Genomic DNA, 22,832 nt, shown 5'->3' with positions numbered 1-22,832 from the left:
GAGCAATAATATGCTATATCTGGTATAAAACATTTGCTGTGAAACTGCTTGCAGGGGACCTTTGGTGAGAAAGGAACACTCGGTGCCGACGTTGGGAAAGTCCGGGGTCCCCTGGGTGGGCAGCTTGCTTTCTTTCCGCCTGGCTTCCTTTCCCACGTGAACGGTCAGGTGACTTCCTCCAGTCAGTGTTGGTTCTACTCTGTGGTTTCTTCACCATCTCCTGCCATCCCTGCCAAGTAGTGCTGAAGAGCATGAGCTTTGGAGACCTTCTTTTCTACCCCTGCCTCCACCCTTTGCCAAGTGTGTGTCCTTGGACAAGTCACTTAACTGGTCTAAACTGTACTTTCTAACCTGTAAAATGGGCATAATAATACCCACCTTCTAGGGATATAGAAACAATTGAATTAAATAACATTTGGACAGGCCCTGGAGTTCTTAGCTGGCAACTATTTAAAGACAAGACTTTCGTCTTGTTCATCTCTATTCTCTCAGCACCTGGCAACTAATAGGTCATCAGTTATTGATTAACTGTTTTGTGGAATTCATGAGAGAGGAAGACCTGGTGATTTCAGGCAATAAGACCTCCAATCTCAGGCCCAGAATTGAAAGTGATTTTATGGTACACTGTGCCTATTAGTGAGTACTGAGAACATCACAGATGACTTCAACATTTTGTGTGTGTGTGTGTGATACTTCAAATCTTTTGAAAGAGGTTACTTTCCAAATAATTAGCCTATCAACAAAGTTTATGGGATTTATAAATAATTTCCCCAAGAGGGATTAGAGGTCTTTATACCTAATTCTTTGCTTGAAATAAAAGACATACAGACACTCCCCAACTTACAATTTTTCAGCTTTAAATGGTGCGAAAGTGATATGCATGCAGTAGAAACTGTACTTCAAGTTCTCATACAATGATTCTGTTTTTCACTTTCAGTACAGTCTTCAATAAATTATATGAGATATTCAACACTTCATTATAAAATAGGGTTTGTGCAAGATGATTTTGCCCAACTGTAGGCTAGTATAAGTGTTCTGCGCACGTTGAAGGTAGGCTAGGCTAAGGTATGATGTTCAGTAGGTTAGGTGTATTAAATGCATTTTCAACATGGTATTTTCCATTTATGATGGGTTTGTGGGAACATAACCCCATGTCATAAACCGTGGAGCATCTGTACTAGATTTATCTGAGTTATGCTGATGTGCTTTGTAAGCTCTCAGGCTTTGCACATTAGCAAACTTTTGGAGTAAGTTGTATGACCTTGTGGAAGTGCAAATAATTGGGAGACAGGGTGTGAGTGGGGGTTAATAGGTTTATGTGAGTTATAGGAACAGCTGTTCTTCGACGTGTTGTCTAATAACATAAGGATAGGGCAGGAAGGAAGGAGTAGCTTTATTGTGTGATTGTGTTTGTTAACACAACTTTAAGCCCCAATCTCCTTGTGGGATGTGTGTGGAAAACAAGAGGATTTTGGTTTCAATTAGCTCCAAAATCATTAAAGGGATACTGACTAACACATCCTCACAAATTTTTGTTTGAAAGATATGTCAGTTATATATAATTAGCAAGTTTGTTATAAAATTTGTGAACCTGGTTAGAGCAAAATATACAACAGGCAAACTACATTTTGGCCTTGATCTTATTACAGTAAGAATAGCATGTTTAGCAGGGCGCAGTGGCTCTCACCTTTAATCCTAGCTGCTCAGAAGGCTGAGGCAGGAGGATTGCTTGAGCCCAGGAGTTTGAGGCCAGCCTGGGTAACATAGTGTGACTCCACCTCAATAAATAAATAAATAAGAATAGCATTTTCTTCTTATTAGGCCCTGATAAGTAGCTAGAAGCCTTAGTAAAAGATATATTGACAATTCTAACCTCTTTTCTTATCTATTATACATACCTACTAGGTATAGAAGAAAAGAAACTTAAATTTTGAGCACTTACTATATGACAAGCATTTCTTTCTTGTTCTTATATTTTATATATGAGATACATGAGAAATATACAGTGTTCTGTAAATAGCACTTCTGTGTTATAACACAGTTTGCATTCTGATCTAACCTGAGTTAATGGTATTACATGAACCATGAGATTTGTTCTAAAACGTCGATTAAAATAAATGAGTGGTATGGAACAGCTATTATTAGAATTTTAAGATTTATATACTCCATATGCATTATTAAGAGAATAGTCTTTTGGCTGTAAAATTTAGTCCCAGAGTTTCTTCTGATCTTTAAAGTTCTCATCTCGAATTAAACATAGCATATGAAAGTCACTTTTACTCTATTCAGTATTATTGACATTCACCAACAACAGCAACAAAAAATGAAAGAGAGGAGAAAAAAGCCATCTTCAGTGAAACAAGGAAATAGCCATAACCTCAAACTATGAGAAAACCTGCCAAATACTATGAATTTGACTTATGGTGAGAGAGGGTGCTGAGAGCCAACTCATATGTCCTCCAACCTCAGGCAGGATAGAGTTTCCCTTTAAAGAAAGGGTCACAATTCTCAAATGCAAATCCAATGATCTTTTGGTTAGAGTGATGAGATCTGAAACACAGGCAAGTATGGAGGAAGACTCTGGGAATGTTATATAGATATTCATTCTAACTATAGAAGGTGGATCCAAAGAAGAAACCTTAAATACAAGCCATTTTTATGATCAGTGATGTAGGCTCATGCCAAAGAAGATGGCCTTTGGTGAGTGGGGTTCAGGGAGTTTGTTATTGAAGGGACTTAACTGTGAGCCATCCCAGACCTATTCATGTGAAATATTGAGGAAAGTTTATGCTCTTGAGGCTAAAGACATAACAGATGTAATGTAAAAGTATTCAGGATATAAACCCAATATGAATATTTCCTCACCTATCCTCTAGGCTATTCTTTAGGAAAGGGATAGTCATGTTCAAAGATAAAATTATCAGAAAGAAAACATCCCACAACCTATTTATATATATGGAGTAGGTGTCAGGGCTAAGGAACATACATCTGAAGGCTGATTAAATCAGAGAGCACAGGGCTTGTTCTTCATAATCTTAAGTATGTTATTTAAAGACAATCTTTGTTTTTTAAAAAATAGCTTAATATTATAGAAGAGCCCAAAGAAAAAGGTTACAAGACAAAGAAAAGCAAACTTGAAAAACTTCAGAAAATAAATGAAAGAGAAAAAGCCATGAAAGAGATTAAAGTGCCATTAGAAGTGAATAGAAAGGAGGAAGAAGAAGAAGAGGAAGAGAAGGTATAGGAGAAGGAGGAGGAGGAGGGAAAAAGAAGAGGAAGAAATGTGACTGAAAAATAACTAAGGATATAAAAATTAATGAGAGAAGGTGTATCTAGAAAGAGAGACAAAGGAGCATCCAATTATGCATAGTTAGAAATCCTGAAGAAGAGGAGGGAACAAAGGCAACAGAAAAACTAGAGAAAAGTTTTCTGAAACTTGGAATTACTTGAATCTGCAGATAAAAAGGACGTAACTGAAAAAATTGGAAGAGCTCAAAGAAAAAATTGGAAGAGCTCAATTCCAAGACATCCTCTATTGAAGTTACTAAATTCCAAAGCTAAAGAAAGAGACTTAAGGGCATCTAGTCAGAAAATACAAGTCAACTATAAGTGAAAATAAAATAGGTTGTTATGCCTACCACTGAACATCTGTGCTTCTAGAGTTCTTTCTTCGGCATCTGTACTCTGAGTGACATTGTCCTAAAATTTGTGTCTGTTCCTGATCTTGATGTCCAAACTCGAAGATTGCATTGAGTGCTATCCCAATAAAGTTTCACAGTATGTATTTTTTTCATTAGAACAAAATCATACAAATGGATATCTAAATTCTCCTTGGTGTGTTATCATTACCTGTGTCTTAGTTGTTTATACACAGGATAGTAAAAGGTAATTTCAGCTTGTCTATAATCCCAAGGTATGTAGTATGTATAAAAAAGACAGTTTGAATAAACTGCTAAAATTCTTAGGATTGTTAGTTCTTTTAGCCCCATAATATTTTTATTCCACTTACGTGAATAGTCAGACTTGGAAATTTTTAAGCGAAGGCTGAATTTTAATAGGAAGAGAAAAAAGAAAAAAATTCAAACTCAATTTAAAAGATGAAAAATGGACAGAGTGGACAATTATGATAAGTTACTGTTTTGATGGCTAAATTTAGCTTATAATTCTTTTTGCAATCAAGTGAAAAATACAGCAGGGGGTTGGGCAGACATTTTGGGTTATATAATTTTCATTGTTCAGAGAGCAAACCTTAATGCTGGTGGAGGATATGATGCTATCTAGCTCAAGAATGATGTGTAAGAATGATAATTGAATGTAGTTCCAATTAAAGATACAGGCAAAATTCCTTCTCAATTTCCCATATGTACCACAATTTAGCCGACTTAGATTTTGATATAAATGTGTTTGACTTTAATTTGCCAAATCCTGGAGAAATGACCCTTAGGGAAGTAATCCAAATCCTGACATCCACAGAGGAAACTTCAACAGAACCACTAATTCTGACTTTGTTTTCCCAAAATTTTTGAGTCGGCCAATAGATCTTTGAGGATGTAAAAGTCAAAAATCCATCAAATTGATTCCAGACTTGTTAGGAGGGATACACAATAAAACATACTAGACCTATTCTTATCATAAAGGTGAATCATAATTATTAGAACATTCTTATTATATGTTCCAGATTGCTCTAAAGTTTGTTTTTAAATTTTAAATAAAATTGGTGTGTCTAGTCTATTTCTCTTTTACAAAACTACTTTGACAACATGCTGGATAAGAAAAAGACCTAGAATCCTGCAACTGGGGAAAATCATTTTGACTACTTTCCTAAAAGCCAGGTATCTTATAAACAGAAAAGTCAGAAAGAAAAATGAGAAGTTTAGGATCATTAATTCCAGTAGAGGAATATCCACTCAGGAATATTTTGTTGCTAGACAGTGTGTTCTGAAACAACTCCAGAAAAGTTCAAGGTAGGTGTTTATAGGGTCACGTGCTAAACCACTAGGTTTGGTCAGGTCTCACTTTTCCAGGCTGAGTTAGAGTACATCAAGGGCATAGCAAGCTTCCTAATTCAATTCATTTAATATGGGAAGAACTATATAAAGAATCACTTAACCAATAGCTAACGGATTCGGTAATTCTTTGTTAAGGGTGAGGTTTAACCTGAAAGGCCAAGATGCCAACCCAGAAAACATTTAGAAAACCACATGGAAGTTAGCATTTTCAGTCTTCAACTCAGATAGAGCAAGTGAGCAGAGGAACAGATCAATTAGAGTATCAGTGTAGAAAGTGTTATCAGACAAGGAGAACTGAAGTGGAAAGCTGAATTCTAGATCCTGTGGTTGCTATTGTTGTTCTTAGTTGGTTTGTTTTAAGGAGTCTCAGGCATATACTTTACAATGTCCTGTTCAATCGAAAAGAGATTTCCTTTATTTGATCTATTCTAGATTAGTGGAAATTCCTGTTGAGATATTTTACTCCAAGATAACAAAGTGATTGAAAAAAAGATTTTGGTACACAGGAATGGAATAAAAGGTATAAGTTATGGCAAGAAATAAGTAAGCGTTCAAGGTACCCTAGAAAATTTTTAATATGATATACAGAGGTTATTTGAATCATTGAAGGCTGCATTAACTGTCTATAATCATTTTTGAAGTGATTGAAACATTAGTTTAACTAAAAGCAGAAAAAAAATAATTTTACAAACATCCATAAGAGCATATTATGTAAACCTCAAGAAATTATATTTCACTTACTGATTCTTGCTCCCAAATCAGACTTATCATTACTAAAAATGGCTGGACACACACGCACACACACACACACCCCACACAAAAAAATGCATCACCATTTATTTTCAAATTTCTCTTTCAGCAGACAGGTATCTCCTGCTGTATAGAAAAGGATTATTATTCAATGAGATTTGAGGTTTTTTACCATATGAAATAGCTTCTGAGAGTGGTAGCTGAATCAGTGCCAGGGAGAGGAATAAAGGGCAGTAGAAGGGGCCTTAGCACCTCTCTCCAGGCCTCAATCCAGGCATTTGATGTTATGTAAAGTGTCCTAACAAAGCAGCATCAACCCCTGCCTCCACAGTCACATTGCTGCTCCAAGCCCCTTCTATATAAACATTTTGAAGCCACCATTGTCTGACAGGGTCATTTTTGAGTCACTTTTTACAATCTGCACCATTCTGTTTACACTGCCACAAAATGAGCAGGACACCAAACACTCATTTGTAGCCCAGTGGATCACACCACTACTTCACTACGCACTAGAACAAACAGTTCATTACAATAACACTATTTAAACAATGTTCCAAATGGATTTTTTAATGAACATTTAAAACTCCATTTGGAACAACAATTTTTTGGATTCTTCCAGGGTTTGGATATTAATGACTGTCTATATGCACAAATGTTAAATGTCTTTTCTGAACACAATGGCTAATGCCAATTGGGGATAGTTCCAGGGAATTCATGAAGATAAATGAATTTTGAGTAGGCTTATTTGGGGAGTAGGAAAAGGGTATACTTGAGTGACAAGCTAGAGGACATTCTAGACAGGAGAAAAGGCAATTGAAGATGTAGAGAGTAGTGATTAAGAGCTCTGGAATCACGCACAGCAAATAACTGAAGCCCAAGACTGATAGGGAGATTTGAGTTAATCTAGCTGTTTCAAATAGTTCTAATTTTTAGACTCAAATGAACTATATTCCATGGACTTAAAAAAGCTTGCAGATGTAGTCACAGAATTATTTGAAGATTTTTAGAAATTATGGAGCATGCTGTAGAGATTCCAGAACACAAGAAATGAGCAAGAGTCAACAAATTAACAAACATTTTTAACACTACTATGTTATGCTAGGCAATGACGCATAAGACACAGTCCCTGTCCTCAAGGAGCTTGAAGTCTAGGAGGGAGGAAGAGGGAAATGGAGAGGCTTTGTAGGAAGTAATCTTTCAGATGAATGGAACTTCAGTGAGAAGTAAAGTTTTTGCTACACTGGAGATAAGAAAGAGGAAAAATAACTTTCTTTAACCATAGACTGCAGATATTATGACTCTGTAAGGAGTCCAGTGAGCCTAGGTTTTTCAATTTTCACCCCATAAAAGAAAGTCTATTCTCCATTTTCCGAAAAAGAAAACATATATGGAAGATAACAAGCTAATATTTTTGATACAAGCCCTAAAAAAGAAACTGATAAAGGATTATTAAATAATGGTCAGTAAGCTATTAAGAAAAAGTCAGCATTGATTTTACCTTAAACTAATTTCATTCACTTTTCTGATAGCATTTAAAATTTTATAGATCAAATCAATTCTTTTTTTATCTCTCAAAATATCCTTGGGGATATAAAGAGAAATTGAAGGCAATAAAAGTACTTGGATTGAAGTCAATTGTAAAATACCTGTAACTGTTACCTAACCGGGTGGAGAGCAGAGGTGATCTTCTGGGAATGTTGTTGGTCTGCCCCACTGCTTCATGTCTTACACATTGTTTGGATGAGAATATACAAGATATTTTCATTTGTAGATAGGACAAAATTGACAAAAAGACCAATATCCAATAGATTGTAATGTTGACATAAAAACTAATCAAATGCAGTCATGAAATAAACTAATGTGTGTGTGTGTGTGTGTGTGTGTGTGTGTGTGTGTGTGTGTCCCAAAGAAATTCCATAGCATGTAAGGGCTGGAGCAAATCCGGTATAGTAACACTTCATGTGATGTGCTATTTACTGGCAATACTAGATTTAGATTGTCCAGGTTCCAGGAAGTAATACATCCAATGTCCTCTGCTGTGGTTAGGCTACTTTTGAAATAATAATATATTCAATTCAAGTGCCAGAGTACCATATTTAAAAAGGATTTTGATAAACAGTTGCATAAGGCCCAGTTGAGAGGAAGAGAGATATTTAGTCTTAGGGAGCATGCTAGTTTAATTCAGTGATGTAGATAGGATTGGCATTAATCAAATATGCCTTTTAACAATACTACTTTGTCTGAGAGATGGAGGACAATTGGAAGGGACAAGAGTAAATACTGAGACTAGAAGGGAGAGACTACAGTAACCCAAGTGAGAGATAAAGGATATTTGGCTACTGGGGGAGATACAGATAAGTGGAGAGAAATCCAACAGGAGTAGGATGGGTTGGATATCCATCCATGGGACACAGAGGGAGGGAAGGAGATACAGTTGTTTTGGGAACATTATGTACAAGATGCTGGTAAGGCATTTTAAAGACAATGATCAGTCAAACTGCTGGACATTCCAATCTGCTATACAGAACAATTAAGGTAAGAGATAAGGACACAGGAGGCATCTGAATAAAGTGAATATCAACAGCGACGTTAATATGACCTTTTACACTTCCCAGATCACTTCAGCACTCAGTAACTCAGTTGGTATTTAAAATAACTCCCTGCAATGAAGCAGGTCTTAATATGGCATTCTAGAAACATGAAAATCAAAATTATTTCATGTAAATTTGCTTATAACACTAGTAAGCTTTTAACACTAGTAAGTGACAGAACCAGGACTTGAAACCAGGTTATCTGACACCAAATTCTGAGATTTTTGGTGTGTGATTTTTATTACACTACAGAGCCTATGCAATGAGGATTTGAGCTGTAGAAGATGAGTTTCCAAGGGGAGGAAATATGGTCACCATAGCTTAGGACACACCTATTTTTAGGGACTGCAAAGAAGAGAGCAGAGTAAAGGAAAAAGCGATAGAGAAGGAGAAAGTGACTGGAGAGTATTTGGCACTGGAAACCAGGTGGTGGGCAGAGGGTGGCGAGCTCCTAGAATGAGGGAATGGCTAGCATTTTCAGATATTACCTAGAGGATCAGCATGTTCATTGCTAAGAACAGATCACTTTCTTTACTGCACATTTTGCTTTTCTCATTTCATGCTCATTCTCATTTCACACATTGTGGCTTTAGATCGTGACTAGATTGTAAGTTCCTTGAGGGCAACATCCAGGTCTTATTTTCCTTCTTGTCTCTGTACTGCCTAACACAGTGATATACATAGGCTAATAGGAAACGTGAAAGCTCTCTGCATGCAGGTGATTAATCATCACTAAAATTTTCCCAAAGGCACAGTCGCTAGTGCCAAAAGCACATTTGTTTAAAATGTGTGCTTAACTTTGAATGAATCTGCCTAAATGGTGCCATCTGTTCTTAGGCAGTTTCAGAAACATTTTAATACAATTTTACCTTTAAAAGGACAAACGTAGGGCCATGCCTATGAGACATAAAGACATCCTTAAATAAACACAGAGCAGACACCAGCACATCCAATAACACTTAAAAAGCTCCACATAAAGAATGTTTTCTGAGGTTTAAGAAATTTTTATCTAAGAGGACACCAACTGCTACTTCATGCAGAAAATATTTATGAGAAGTTACAAAACTGTAGGCACGGACTCCTACAGCATATTACTGCATTTTAATTACAGACTCCAGAATATACAATTTTAGTTTATGTGAATCTCATATTCCTTTGAAATGGGTACACTCTACCAATATTCGTTTATGGCTCACATTTTATGGTGGTTTCAGAATATCAGTTTCGAAGCTAAAGACAGCTGTTGAGAAGTCTCCATGTTATTTGTTTATATTGATTGTCAGTTTGACTTTTGTTACAGTATTGTAGGATTTATTGTTGTGCGACTATCACAGTGAAATGAAACCCATGTTTAAGTTCTGCAAATAACTTACAGTCACTTCCAAAACACCTCAACTTAGGTTCTAAATTTGAGTTTGCGGTTTTACATGCACAGTTATTTGCTGATCCACTTTAGCAGGCAAAATCACACACTGGCCAGGTTTGGGCATAGTTATTGTGGCAACAAGTAATGGGTCAAATTTTCAGCCTGTTTGACTCACTAGCTACATCATCATCACCAAAACTATGCCAGCATTTTGGCATCTTTTTATTTTGCTAGTTGGTGTAAATCAACTCTGGTGTATATCAAGAATTTATATTTACAGAAAGAATTTCTGGTTGAATTGCCATTCAAATATGTTACCCTGTCTGCACACATGTGCATCCATATTGAAATTCTTTGTTTAAATCTCATTTTGCAAAGGTGGAGATCTGAACATATTTACTCATATGAATACTCATTTGGAATATTTTTAGTTTTTTTGTTGTTTGAGAGGATGATACTACTAACTTGTCACTTGTATCTTGAATCAGATTAATTTTTCTTGTTCCAAAAAATGTAAAACACAAAAAAGTACAGAGAATAATGTAACCAACATCCATGTTTTCCAATCCAGGATTTGCTTCTAATAATTTTTAACTAAATGAAATAGAATATTGCAGATAAAGCTGAAGTCCCTTTCTTGGCCTTTCATTTCCATCCCTCACAAACACAATTGCTATCATTAATTTGCTGTATCCTTCTGGTCCATGTTTTTATACTTAATGACCTAAGTTATAGCTTCAGGAATAATAGATAATATTGCTTTTTTAATTATGTAAATTCTATCATAATGTTCATATCATTATTTAACTTGCTATTTTTTCTCAGCATTCTATTTTAGAAATCCATTTATGTCAATCTATCCCAAGTTGCTTTATTTTAACATCTCTGTAATTTGAATTATCTCAGTTTACTAATCTTTTCTGCCACAGATGTCTACTTAGGTTGTGCGTCTTGCACCAATTTCTTGCTAACCCTAATAATGTTGCAGTGAATGTCCACATATATATGTCCTTATCGCATATCGTGCATATATAGATATATAGATATATAGATACACACACACACACACACACACACACACACACACATATATGTATACCTGCCCAAGATTTCTCTCTAGGAAATATATCAAGTAGTTTATTGATGGCTGTGGGTTATATGTATTTGGAACTTCGCCACATATTATCAGATTGCTCTCAAAATTTATTCTTAATTTATATTTCCACAAGCAGTACATAAAATTTCCCATTTCCTTATATCTCCAACAACACTTATTTTGTTAGACTTTATTTTTTAAACCTTATGGTTCTAAGTTATGTGGTTCTGATTATGTATAAATTTGAGCATTTTATCAAATATTCATTAACCATTTCCAGATTTCTTCTTTATGAGTTACCTAGTCATATTCTTTGCTTACTTTTTCTCACTGATTTGCAAGAGTTCTTTATTTTATTTATGTATTTATTTATTTATTTTTGAGATGGAGTCTCACTCTGCCACCCACGCTGGAATGCAGTGGCATTATCTTGGCTCACTGCAACCTCTGCCTCTGGGGTTCAAGGTATTCTCCTGCCTCAGCCTCCCAAGTAGCTGGGATTACAGGCATGCCCCACCAATCCTGTTTTTGTTTTTGTTTTTGTTTTTTTTGTATTTTTAGTACACACGGGGTTTCACCATTTTGGTCAGGCTGGTCTCAAACTCCTGACCTCAAGTGATCTATCTACCTCGGCCTCCCAAAGTGTTGGGATTACAGGCGTGAGCCACCACACCCGGCCAAGTCCTTTATTTATTATTAACATTTTGTCAGCCATATGTATTGCAAATATCTTCTAGTGTTTTAATTTTATGATGGATTTTATCACACTGAAGTTTTTACATTTTGGATTATCTTGGTCAAATATTTTAAATCAATTTATTTTTGTGTTTTATATCTTAAAGTATCCATTACCTCCTTGGGTTGATTACAATATGCTTCCATGTTTTATGGTATTGGTGCTAAAGTTGTGTTATTTCACACTTAAAGCTTTAATCTATTCTGGAATTTCTTTGTGTGCGTTGTGTAAGGAAGCAATCTAAGTTTATTTTTTTCAAGATGGATAGTTGGTTATTCCAGCACCATTTACTAAATCAGCGCATCCTTTCTTCGCTGTGGTATGATGTCACATCTGTCCCATACAGAGCTCCTCAGTGAGCACAGCATGTCTCACTGACCTAGCTGTCTGCTCCTGCACCAGCACCAGCACCACACTGTTCTAATTACTGTAGCTTTGTGGTATACCTTGATAAATGGCAGGAAAGTCCCCTTTTATTGTTATTCTTTCACAGAATTACTTTTCATTTTTTTCTTTTTATTTTTTGATGGAGCAACTTCAGTAAGGAAGTGCGAACAGCATTACTTTTCATTTTATTTGAAGATTTCTTTCCTATATGCCATTTAGGATCAATTTGTCTTTTTCTGTAAACAAAACCTGTAGCATTTTTATTTCAATTGTATTGAATATATAGGTTAATATATAGACATTTACATATAGATTAATTTTGAGTTTTCCCATCTATGAAATGGTGCATTAATATCCTGCACACGATTTACTCCAGTTCTCTTTGTCCTTTAATATTATCTTACCATTTTTCCTATAAATTACATATCCTTTAGAAAATTCATCCCTTATTATTTCATTGTCTTTCTTGCCATTGTGAATAATATTATATTTTCTGATTAATCATTGCTGTGAGTTATTAGAACCTCATTAATTTTATATATTCATCTCATATCCAGCAACCATGCTGAACTTTTTAGTTCTTAAGCCATTTGTTTGGAGATGCTCTTGCATTTTCTATGTAGACCACCATATTTTTTTGTACATAGTGACATTTTTAATTTCTTCTTTTCCTACTATTATGCCTTCTATTTCTTTTTCTTGTTTATTGTATTGTCTAGGGCCTCCACTTTAGTGTTGAGTAGTAACAGTGATGGTGGGTTTCTTTGTCTGTGGCTTTTGTTTACAATTGTGATCATGAACTTTTCTGATACACACATTCTCACCTCTTTTCCCATGAGATTAACATTAAGCATTTTCAAGCATTAAGCCAAGGTTAATGCATGGATTATAGACAGGTAATGAAATAAAGTTATATTGGCAAGAGGACTCGATCTATACCTCATTAGAACTCTTTTCTCACTTTCTGAATCAAACCATCCACATTTGTCATCAGTAATCCAAGAGGTAATACATTAAGAAGAACTTACTTTAAAGGTCTCAGTTACAAGTGGTTTTGCTCCAGTTGACAGTTGGCTTCATGGGAAATGTCTTATCACTAGAAATATTATTTTAAATCTTTTGATATTCTTTAAAAATTTTCATTGTTCAAATAATTTTTGTTTTGCAATTTTTTTATAGACTCCTATGAACCAAGCTTCAACCCGTTCCCACTGCATTTTCACCATTCATTTGTCAAGCAAGGAACCAGGATCTGCAACTGTACGACATGCCAAACTCCATCTGGTTGACCTGGCTGGTTCAGAGCGAGTCGCAAAGACTGGAGTAGGGGGCCATCTTCTAACAGAGGCCAAGTATATCAACTTGTCACTACATTACTTAGAACAGGTAAAATGGGCAGAGTGGGATGTATTAATAACTATAGCTACCATGTGTTGACCACATACTATGTATCAGGCATTCTATTAGAATTTTTTATTATGATAAAATATATATAACATAAAATTTGCCATTTTAATCATTTTTAAGTGTACAACTCAGTGGCATTAAGTACATTCATAAAGTTGTATAACCATTGGCACTATCCATTTCTGAAAGTCTTTTATAATATCAGACAGAATATCCCCATTCCCCTATACTCTAGTCCCTGGTCATCTCTACTCTACTTTCTGTCTGTATGAATTTGCCTATTCCAGGTGCCTCATGTAAGTGGAATTATGCAACATCTGTCCTTTTGTGTCTGGTTTATTTCACTTAGCATAATGTTTTCAAGATTCATCCATATTGTAGCATGTATCAGAATTTCTTCCTTTTTCAAATTGAACAATATCCAATTGTATGTCTGCATCACATGCTGTTTATACATTCATCTCTTGATGGGTATTTGCATTGTTTCTACCTTTTGGCTATTGTGAATAATGCTGCCAGAAACATTGGTAGATCTACTAGCATTTTGTATATACCATTTTATTGAAACCTCACAACAGCCCTACATTGTAGGTGTTAGTTACTATCCCCCTCATACAGATTTTAAAATTCAAGTCTTCCAAAGGCCTTCCCACAAGATTACCCAGCTAGGGGAGGGTGAGGATTAGAACCTAGATTTACTTGGCTTCACAGCCTATACCTTTTTTCACTTTTTGTCTTACTGCTTTATTGTAAAATTTAGTAGTTGGTGTAAATAGAGGTTACAAATGGCTTCCTTTTGCCTGTTTTCAGGCTAGTAGATTAACGATGGGAACATGACTTTGAGATAACCGACATGTTTTCTGTTTGGGGAGACTTCATTTCGTTGGTAATTTTGACCCCACGATGGTTCTGTTAGCCTTGTAGCTTTCCCTTCCTACTTCTACCCCAGGCTGATTACAATCCACCCCAGCATGTGCTCTATTTTTAATTTCTAAATTTAATGCCAGGGGAGAGAACATTCATCTGAATTTAGCTAAATAAATCTTTCAGAAAAAAAAATTCATCTCTAAAATGAGTGGATTGAATTAGATGATTTCTCAAGTTCCATTTAGCTTTTTGAGTATAAGGGCTGTGAGATGAATGTTAAAGATGGCAACTACTTCCAATTTCTAAAAAATAATAATAAAATAAAAAATAAGAAACATGATCAAAAATTGGAGTGGAGAAGTACAGAGTCTTGTGAGGCAGAAGGACTTGTTAACAAATGTTGCAGCTAAAAGATTAGAGGGGAAAAAAATAAAACCTTTTTTTAACTGCTTAATGAATCCTTCTGAGACTGATGTTGCCTCGATGTTAAATGCTATGTAATCATCACATTGGCTAAAAAAGCAGATGGAGAGAAACCTAAGGGACCCTATCTGAACAAGGTGCACATGGCCAGACTCCAACCAGATGAATCCCAGTCAGGCAGCACCAAGAGATTAAGGCCTGCCTGGTATTCAGATCATTCTAGTGTTTTTAACAAGAGTCAGCATTCCTAAGCTCTTTCTTGCTCAAATATTACACACTACTTAAGCTTAACAGAGCTTTTTACTTAATAGAACACTTATAGAACATTGATATGAAAACATAATGGACTGTATTCAAAGTGCTTTATTTCAAAGAAATGTGTCTGCTTGTTTTGGATGGTAGCACTGTCTGTTTTAATTTCCATTATATCCATCTGTTCATACAAAATTAGGTTCATCAGTTGAATCAGACTTCCCACCAATTGTAATCACTCAAGAGAAATGTTCTGCCCTTAATTCTTTTTTTTTTAATTCTATAAGCTTTTGCAAGCTGCTATGTGTCACTAAAACTATTCCTCTCCTCACATTTCTTCTCTTCAAAATTCTTATGACAGCCTCGTGTGAGTAGTCTTGGGGGCTATGTGGCATCGGATTTTCTATATCATTAATTTATTTATCAAACAAATATTTATAATGACCTACCATGTGCTGAGGGCTGTGCTAGGCACTGGAGCCTAGTGTGAACAAAATAGAAACAGTCCTTTCCCCAAAAACCTAATGGTCTAGTGCAGGGAGACATGAATTAAAGACGTAATCTTTAAGTATGTGGCTGTAAGCCAGGTGAGAGCAGTGAAGAGAAAGTAAAAGGAGTGAGAGGAGCTTGTAGCAGGGTATCTGACTCAGACTGAGGAGGTGAGAGTTGAAGATGGTTTTCTTAGGGTCTGATACCACGCAGAGGAATGAATAGAAGCGAGCCAGTCAAGGATGGGGCAGAGCATGTCAGGCAGTGGGAATTGCAAACCTGTCAGCCCTTAGTTCCAGCCCAGGGGGATGAATTTGCTCAGAGTCTCAATGACATTCACATGTCATTGCCCCTTGGTCTCTGTAACCGATGTTTCATTTTCACCCACTGCATCACTCCAGCTGTTAGCCATTTACACTGATACACAAGTGTCTTCACAGGAAAATAGAAGGTTCAACATAAGATAATAGAGAAGAGATTAGTGGGAGAGGAAAGAACATAAATATGGAAAAACTCATCTGTGAACATGGAGATGTTAGGCTGAGTAAATCTAGGAGTAGCTGCTAGAGAGCAAGTAGGTCGGTTGAAGAGAAATTTTTGAATTTCACACAGAAAGAAGAGAAAACCAAACAGTACATAGGAATAAGAATAATAAAGAGAGTGGGAAGATGTTTAATTAATAACAAAATTCAAGGACTTTTGTTAATCAATTTCTCTTTATGTAGTACTTTATTATGGCACTAATGAGACTGGAAGTGTAACACAATTTAGTTTAATTAGCTTCATTCATTCATTCATTCAACAAATTGTGATTGAATGTTTACTGGGTGCTGTGAGTTACGTTAGACAATGAGGATAAATGAATGACTGAGAAGTAGGCAGGACTATCATGTTAGCCAGCAGAACAGCAAAGCATACAAATAAATACTTAGCAATATAGTAATTTAAAACCTATAATAGAAATCCATGTGAGTGTTGGTAATCAATTATATCCCTATCCCCTCTCTCTCTCACTTTCAATATATAAGACAGAGATGGAATGGGAAACCATTTGGTAACTTGCTTTACCTTAATTAGCCTACATTGGTTCCACAAATTCCATGCAGCATTATAATTACTTTTTTGGCCATAACTGTGAGACCTCACACCTGCTCAAAGGGTGCAACCTCTCTGAGTTGAATGGACTTTATTGTGTTCACAAGTAAATAACTTTCTTTTTGCCAGAGTATGGTTGGTTTTGGAGTTCTCCTTGTATATGCAGTACTTTTTCCAAAAAGTTTCCTCAAAAACATTTTAAGCCACAATAACAGGATACATCTTGGCCTTAGAAATTGAGTTCATGGGAGGAAGAGGGAGACATACATACCTGTCCTAAATCTCACTGAGTGCTCCCGGTGTGACCCACAGCCTCTATCAGCCCAAACATCAAGTGAGAAACCATAGGAAATGAAGTGCTTGCTCTGTACTGCTATGGAAATCAGAATCAGAGTTGCCTTCAGCCATTTATTCAACATAAATGGGACTTTCTCAGAGTTTTAGTTTCCATTTAGTTTCCAACTGAATGTGTTGTGTTTAGGAGAAAAAGTAATGGTGTCAGTGCCAATTGTAACACTCCAAATGTTGTCAATTTCCATAGGATAATTTTCCAAACACTTCTGAGCTCTTTTTTGTTTAAAGTCTTTAACTCATTAAACAGTAAATAGAATTATTGATTGCAGGCACAGTTTCTAGGTACTTGGAGATATTATTAAGCATAATGTGAGGTTCTACTCCTTGTCAGTTAGAGAATAACTTCAGGAATATTTACCATTGTATTTGTACATGCAATCTAAGATGGAAGGAAACAATAAAAAAAGTCAGGTTTGTTTGTTTGTTTGTTTGTTTTGAGACGGAGTCTCACTCTGTCGCCCAGGCTGGGGTGCAGTGGCATGATCTCAGCTCACTGCAACCTCCATCTCCCGGGTTCTTGCCATTCTCCTGACTCAGCCTCCCGAGTAGCTGGGACTACAGGCGCCAGCCACCACACCTGGCTAATTTTTTGTATTTTTGGTAGAGATGGGGTTTCACCATGTTAGCCAGGATGGTCTTGATCTCCTGACCTCGTGATCCACCCGCCTCAGCCTCCCAAAGTGCTGGGATTACAGGTGTGAGCCACCGCTCCTGGCCAAAAAGTCAGGTTTTATGACCACCGCATTTTCCTGTGCCTTTCAGATCATTTGGCTCCTGCCCAATTTAAGAACTCACACCAGCCTCACAAAGAATAATCTACCTCTGCCTCTTTCCTGAACACCTGCCATTTCTGGGTCATTCCAAAGTTTTACATCTGCTCCAGGTGGGCTGGGCTTATAGCATTCCTAAAGCTCCTTGAGAGCTGATAAGGTACCTTCTCACGGTCCTCTTCTAAAGAAACGGCCCAGGACCGTGTTTATATGATGAAGATTAGTCTTCAAACGTTTCATAAGAACATTTCCTTCCATATCACTGAGTGCTTTTTTGCTTACTAAGAACTATTCCAGAAATAATCTCTATTAATCTTTAAAACATTTTTGTGAGATAGACATTCCAATACCACTTTTACAAGTGAGGGAACTGAGGCTCACTTTATTTAAGAAGCTCACTTTATTTAAGAGATTTCCCTAAGATGACTGCCTTCATTTTCTCCATTTTTAAGACTATATTTTCTAATCCGTAATTCCAGTTTGATCTCTAATTCTTTAGAGAGCCCTTTCTAGAGAGGACATAGGAATTGCCTCTGCAATGTCCATAACAATGAGAAGCTCAGCCAGGAGCCCGTCCCAGCGCCCCAGGTAGATCCTGACTGATCTAAGTGAATTGGAGACTGTCTTTCTCCTGGCTACAGTGATTAGTTCAAGGATGGGCCCAGGACCCAAGCTCATGCCTACTGAAGCTCAGGAATTTTGTTTAATGATTAGGGAAAAAGAATTCTTTCTCACCTAAGTTATGAATAAGGAAGTATATAACATCAGGGCTTTTGGCAACCATTGTGGGGCCGCAAGAAGAGACTGACTTCTACCACATGGAAGATATAGCTGAGATATAGGCAAAAACTAAGTCCTTGATAGTAGCATTAATCTTTTGTTTCCTTCTAATCTAAAGCCTTTCCTGTTTCAATCACATGAACCAATAAATTTCCCTTATAATTAAAACCAGTTTGGGTTACATTTTCTGTTTCTTGCAACCAAAAGCAAGTTTACTAACACATGATTTAATTTAATATCAACAGGGGTTGGGCATGGTGGCTGATGCCTGTAATCCCAGCACTTTAGGAGGCAAAGGTGGGTGGATCACTTGAGGTCAGGGGTTTGAGATCAGCCTGGCCAACATGGTGAAACTCCATCTCTACTAAAAATACAAAATTAACTGGGCATGGTGCTGCATGCCTATAATCCCAGCTACTCGGGAGGCTGAGGCTGGCGAATCGCTTGATTCCAGGAGGCAGAGGTTCCAGTGAGCCCAGGTCATGCCATTACACTCCAGCCTGGGCAACAAGAGTGAAACCTCCATCTCAAAAAAAAAAAAAAAAAAATATATATATATATATATATATACACACACACACACATACACACACACATATATATATCATCAAGAAGTTTAATAAGCATATTCTCCTTTAGGTTCTCTAAGTTGTCAATAAAGCCATTGAATGAAAAGACATCAATATTGTTTCCTAGAGCAGGAAAAAAAGTGACATTTGTTTTATATAAGAACTTCAAAGTACTTAGAGAAATTATTTATAAGCAATAATGCCACACTGTCTGCACATCTGTCAGCCCAGCCCCTGTTTGGGTATTTGGGCACACCTTGCCTGTTTCAGATACTTAATCTGTCCTCTTTGTTCTTAGAGGCTAGAGTTCTGCTTGGCATCTCTTGCCACTCTGACTTGGGTCTGCCATATTCCCCACCTCCTTTCCAATTACACTGAAACTTGGTTCTCTCAAACCTCATTCCATGCTGATGACCTTCATACTGCCTTCCTAGGACATACTAAGTAATCTTCTCATGCATTCATTGATTTACTTAACAAAAATTTGTTGAGCACATTTTATATTTGTCAGATTTCTTAGTTGTAAACTGGAAAATCTGCTCTAGCTATTTTAAGAAGCATGGTTTATTAAACATAAAGAATCTCAAGAAAAGTCAGAAAACTGGGTTTGGCTGCTACACAGAGCAACCAGGAGACACACCTAACCACACCACTAAACTGCTCTGCAAAGTACTACTGTATAGCCACATGGCACTGGATTCCAGAAACTTCCCTGCAACTGCCTCAGAAGAACCAGATGCCTCTGCCACCATGCCCCCCACAGATCTGATGTTCCTCCTTATGGCTACCACCTCTCACTGCTCACCTCCAAACCCCACATAGGGCTGTCTGCTTGGTGGAGCTACATCTTAAGCAAAACATGACCTTCAAGACAACTAGGAAAAGTAATTTCATAGGAAGTCAAACTAGAATGAGGGCTGCCACGAGAACTGAGGGAGACAGCTTTGTTTCTGCCATGTTACCAAGTGCTGAGCACTGTTCTCCGCAGTGGGGGTCGAGCTATGAAGAAGAGAGACAACGTCTTTGGCCTTGCAGAGCAGAAAGCCTAGAGGGGAAGCAGATAACAAATAAGTACCTAGATATAATTTTAAATAGTGATAAGTAGTATAAGAAAAATAAAAAAAGATTAACAGGCTGGAGATAGGTTATTATTTTTGATAGGGTGTCCAGGGAAGGCCCTTGTGAGAAAACAAAATTTGAGCAAAGATGTGAATAATGAGAAGCAGAAAGCTGTATGCTGTATGGAAATCTGGGGCAAGAGCATGCTAGGCAGAAGGAACAGCAATTTCAGAGACTCTGATGTGGGGATAAGCTCGACAGGCTGAATCAACAGTCAGAAGGCCAGTGCAGGCCCAGGGAACATGACAGGACATGATGTCAGATAAGTCGACAGGGATGGACCACACAGGAGCTGGGATATTATGCTAAGTGTATTAGGGAGCAACTTGGCATAACAGATTGTGTGAAGATTTCTCTGGCTGCTGTGTGGAGAACAGATCATGGAAGGGCAAAAGTAGAAGCAGGGAGACTAATCCAAGGCCTGTGTGGTTGCCCAAGCAAGGGAGCCCAGAGGTTTGAACTGGAGTGGTGGTGGTAAGGAGTGGTCCAATTCTTGGCAAGTTTTATAGGTAAACCTAATAGAAATTGCTGATGGATTGGATATTGGGGATGAAGACAAATCAAGGATGATTGCCTAAGGTTTTGGCTTGAGCAACCGGGTTGATGCTGGGGTCTTAATAATAATAGGTGAGATCTGGGAAAGAATCAGGCTTGGGGGCAGAGAGGAAAGAAAATCAAGAATAGAAATCCAGGTGGAGATGTAGAGTTGCCAAGATGATAGCAGCACAGGGAAGAGGTTGAGATTGATGGTATAAATTGGGAAGACATCAGGATATAAATGCATTTAAAAGCCAGGCAATGGCTGGGCACAGTGGCTCACACCTGTAATCCTAGCACTTTGGGAGGCCGAGGCGGGTGGATCACTGGAGCCAGGAGTTTGAGACCAGCCTGGCCAACATAGCAAAACCCCAACTCTACTAAAAATACAAAAAATTAGCTGGGTGTGGTGGTGCACGCCTGTAATCCCAGCTACTCCGGAGGCTGAGGCACAAGGCTCACTTGAACCCAGGAGGCAAAGGCTACAGTGAGCTGAGATTGTGCCACCACACTTCAGCATTCCAGCCTGCGAAACAGAGCAAGACTCTGTCTCAAATAAATAAATTAATTAATTAAATAATAATTAAAGCCAGGTGATTGGATGAGATTACATAGGGAGAAAGTGTAGATAAGACAGAAAAGAGGATCAAGAACTGAGCCCTGGGGCACTACAAAGTTTGTAATTTGGGAATAAGAAAAAAGAAACATTCATTAACTAGTTTTCGAGGAAAGATGAAAACCAGGAAAGTGTAGTGTCCCAGTTACCAGGTGAACAAAGTGTTTCCCAAGGGAGGCAATGAGTACCAGTGTTGCATGCTTACTCAGCTCAGAAGTCTAGTAAGATGGCAATCAGTGCTCTTGGTACAATGAAGGTTGCTGATGACCTTGGCAAGAGCCATCTTAGTTTAGGACTGTAGTGGGCATGCAGAATGGGAATTATCCAGATGAAAGGGAAATTAATTCAGAAGAGAGAGGAGGTAATTGTAGGAGAAAAGTAGGAGGGAGCAGATGAGGCCAAGGATGGAGGGCTGGCCTTAGACAGGAGCAGGACAATAAGAAGGTGAAGGGCAGAATGTACAGGGGCTTTAATGATGGAGACATGAGATAGTCCTGGTCAGGGTTCCGAATCTATATCTTTCATATCTAGTAGAAGTGTGGCCATCAGCTCGAAGTGAAATTGAGGAGAGGAGAGGGTGAACAAAGGTTTGAAGAAAAAGGAGAAAAGTGTGAAGGTCTCATTTCTGAGAGTTGAAAAGTGATTTTTGAGAGAGAGAGATCACAGGATGACTGAATTTACCAACACCTGTGGTCATGAATTTAGAATGAGACTAGTGGTATAGTTACATATTTTGCTCAAAACAGCCTTCAGAAAGCAATGCTCCCTTTTTGTTTTGTAAACCAAAAGAGTAGAGGAGGTTCTGGTGATGGAAATCACACACCTGGAAGGAGGGAGGACTAGAACAATGACAGGCATTGGCGGAGGTATTCTCAGGAGCTAGGGCTTTGTGATGCCCTTAAAGACACATCCTGTGGGTGGCTGATTCCTGCTGCTTTGTAATGAACATTCTAGCACTGGATTTGTCTGCCCAGGATAACCCTGAGCCCCAGGTGCCTCCTTTCGGGACAACCCCAGCAGCCTTTGCTCCATCTGCCATCCATCTATCTAGAACCTTCCTATTAAGTACCTAAGGAACTCATGAAGAGTAAGGTGAGCAAGCCTGAATTGAACCAAGGTCAACTACCCGTTGCTTACAATGGGAGCAAACCTATATACAGCACTTGTTATGGGCTAGGTACTATTCAAAATAATTTGCACATTTTAACTCTTTTAATCATCTCAACTACCTATGAGGTAGGTACTATTTTTATTCCTATTTTACAGATGAGGTGACTGAGGCATGTTGAGTGACGTGCCCTAGGAAAGCTAGGACTTGCACCTAGACAATCTTGCATGAGAATCTGGGACCTCAACCACTATCCTATACTGTTTCCCTTAGTTCTTGCTTACTGGCGTACAGCCCAATTTTGGTAGTATTAAAGTAACTAAAGTAATCAGGCATGTTTTACTCTTGTGTTTTCATACAAATTTTCCAATCGTTAAAAACAGAATAATAGTGTATCCAGTTCTATACAGGTTATTTCATTTGTCCAAAAATTATGGGGCTCACAATGCTACAGTTACACTACATTTACTTTATTCAGTCTTCACCATCTTGTACTGAATATTGTTGTCAA

The 22,832-nt window shown here is 37.5% G+C and overlaps 1 protein-coding gene across 2 annotated transcripts in view; it reads left to right on the top strand.

The window, feature by feature from the left end:
- KIF6 (kinesin family member 6) overlaps window positions 1-22,832 on the top strand; it is a 389,937-nt gene that overhangs the window by 116,690 nt on the left and 250,415 nt on the right. For both annotated transcript variants that reach the window (XM_003833335.7, XM_034962039.3), the window contains exon 7: window positions 13,115-13,321. In XM_003833335.7, coding sequence (XP_003833383.2) covers window positions 13,115-13,321 — 207 coding nt within the window. The remainder of the gene's footprint in view (window positions 1-13,114; window positions 13,322-22,832) is intronic.

This window comes from Pan paniscus, chromosome 5 (assembly GCF_029289425.2).
Source record: "Pan paniscus chromosome 5, NHGRI_mPanPan1-v2.0_pri, whole genome shotgun sequence".
Classification (NCBI taxonomy): Eukaryota; Metazoa; Chordata; class Mammalia; order Primates; family Hominidae; genus Pan; species Pan paniscus.
The sequence above is the reverse complement of the archived record's forward strand: the minus strand, read 5'-3'. Positions and strand labels throughout refer to the sequence as shown.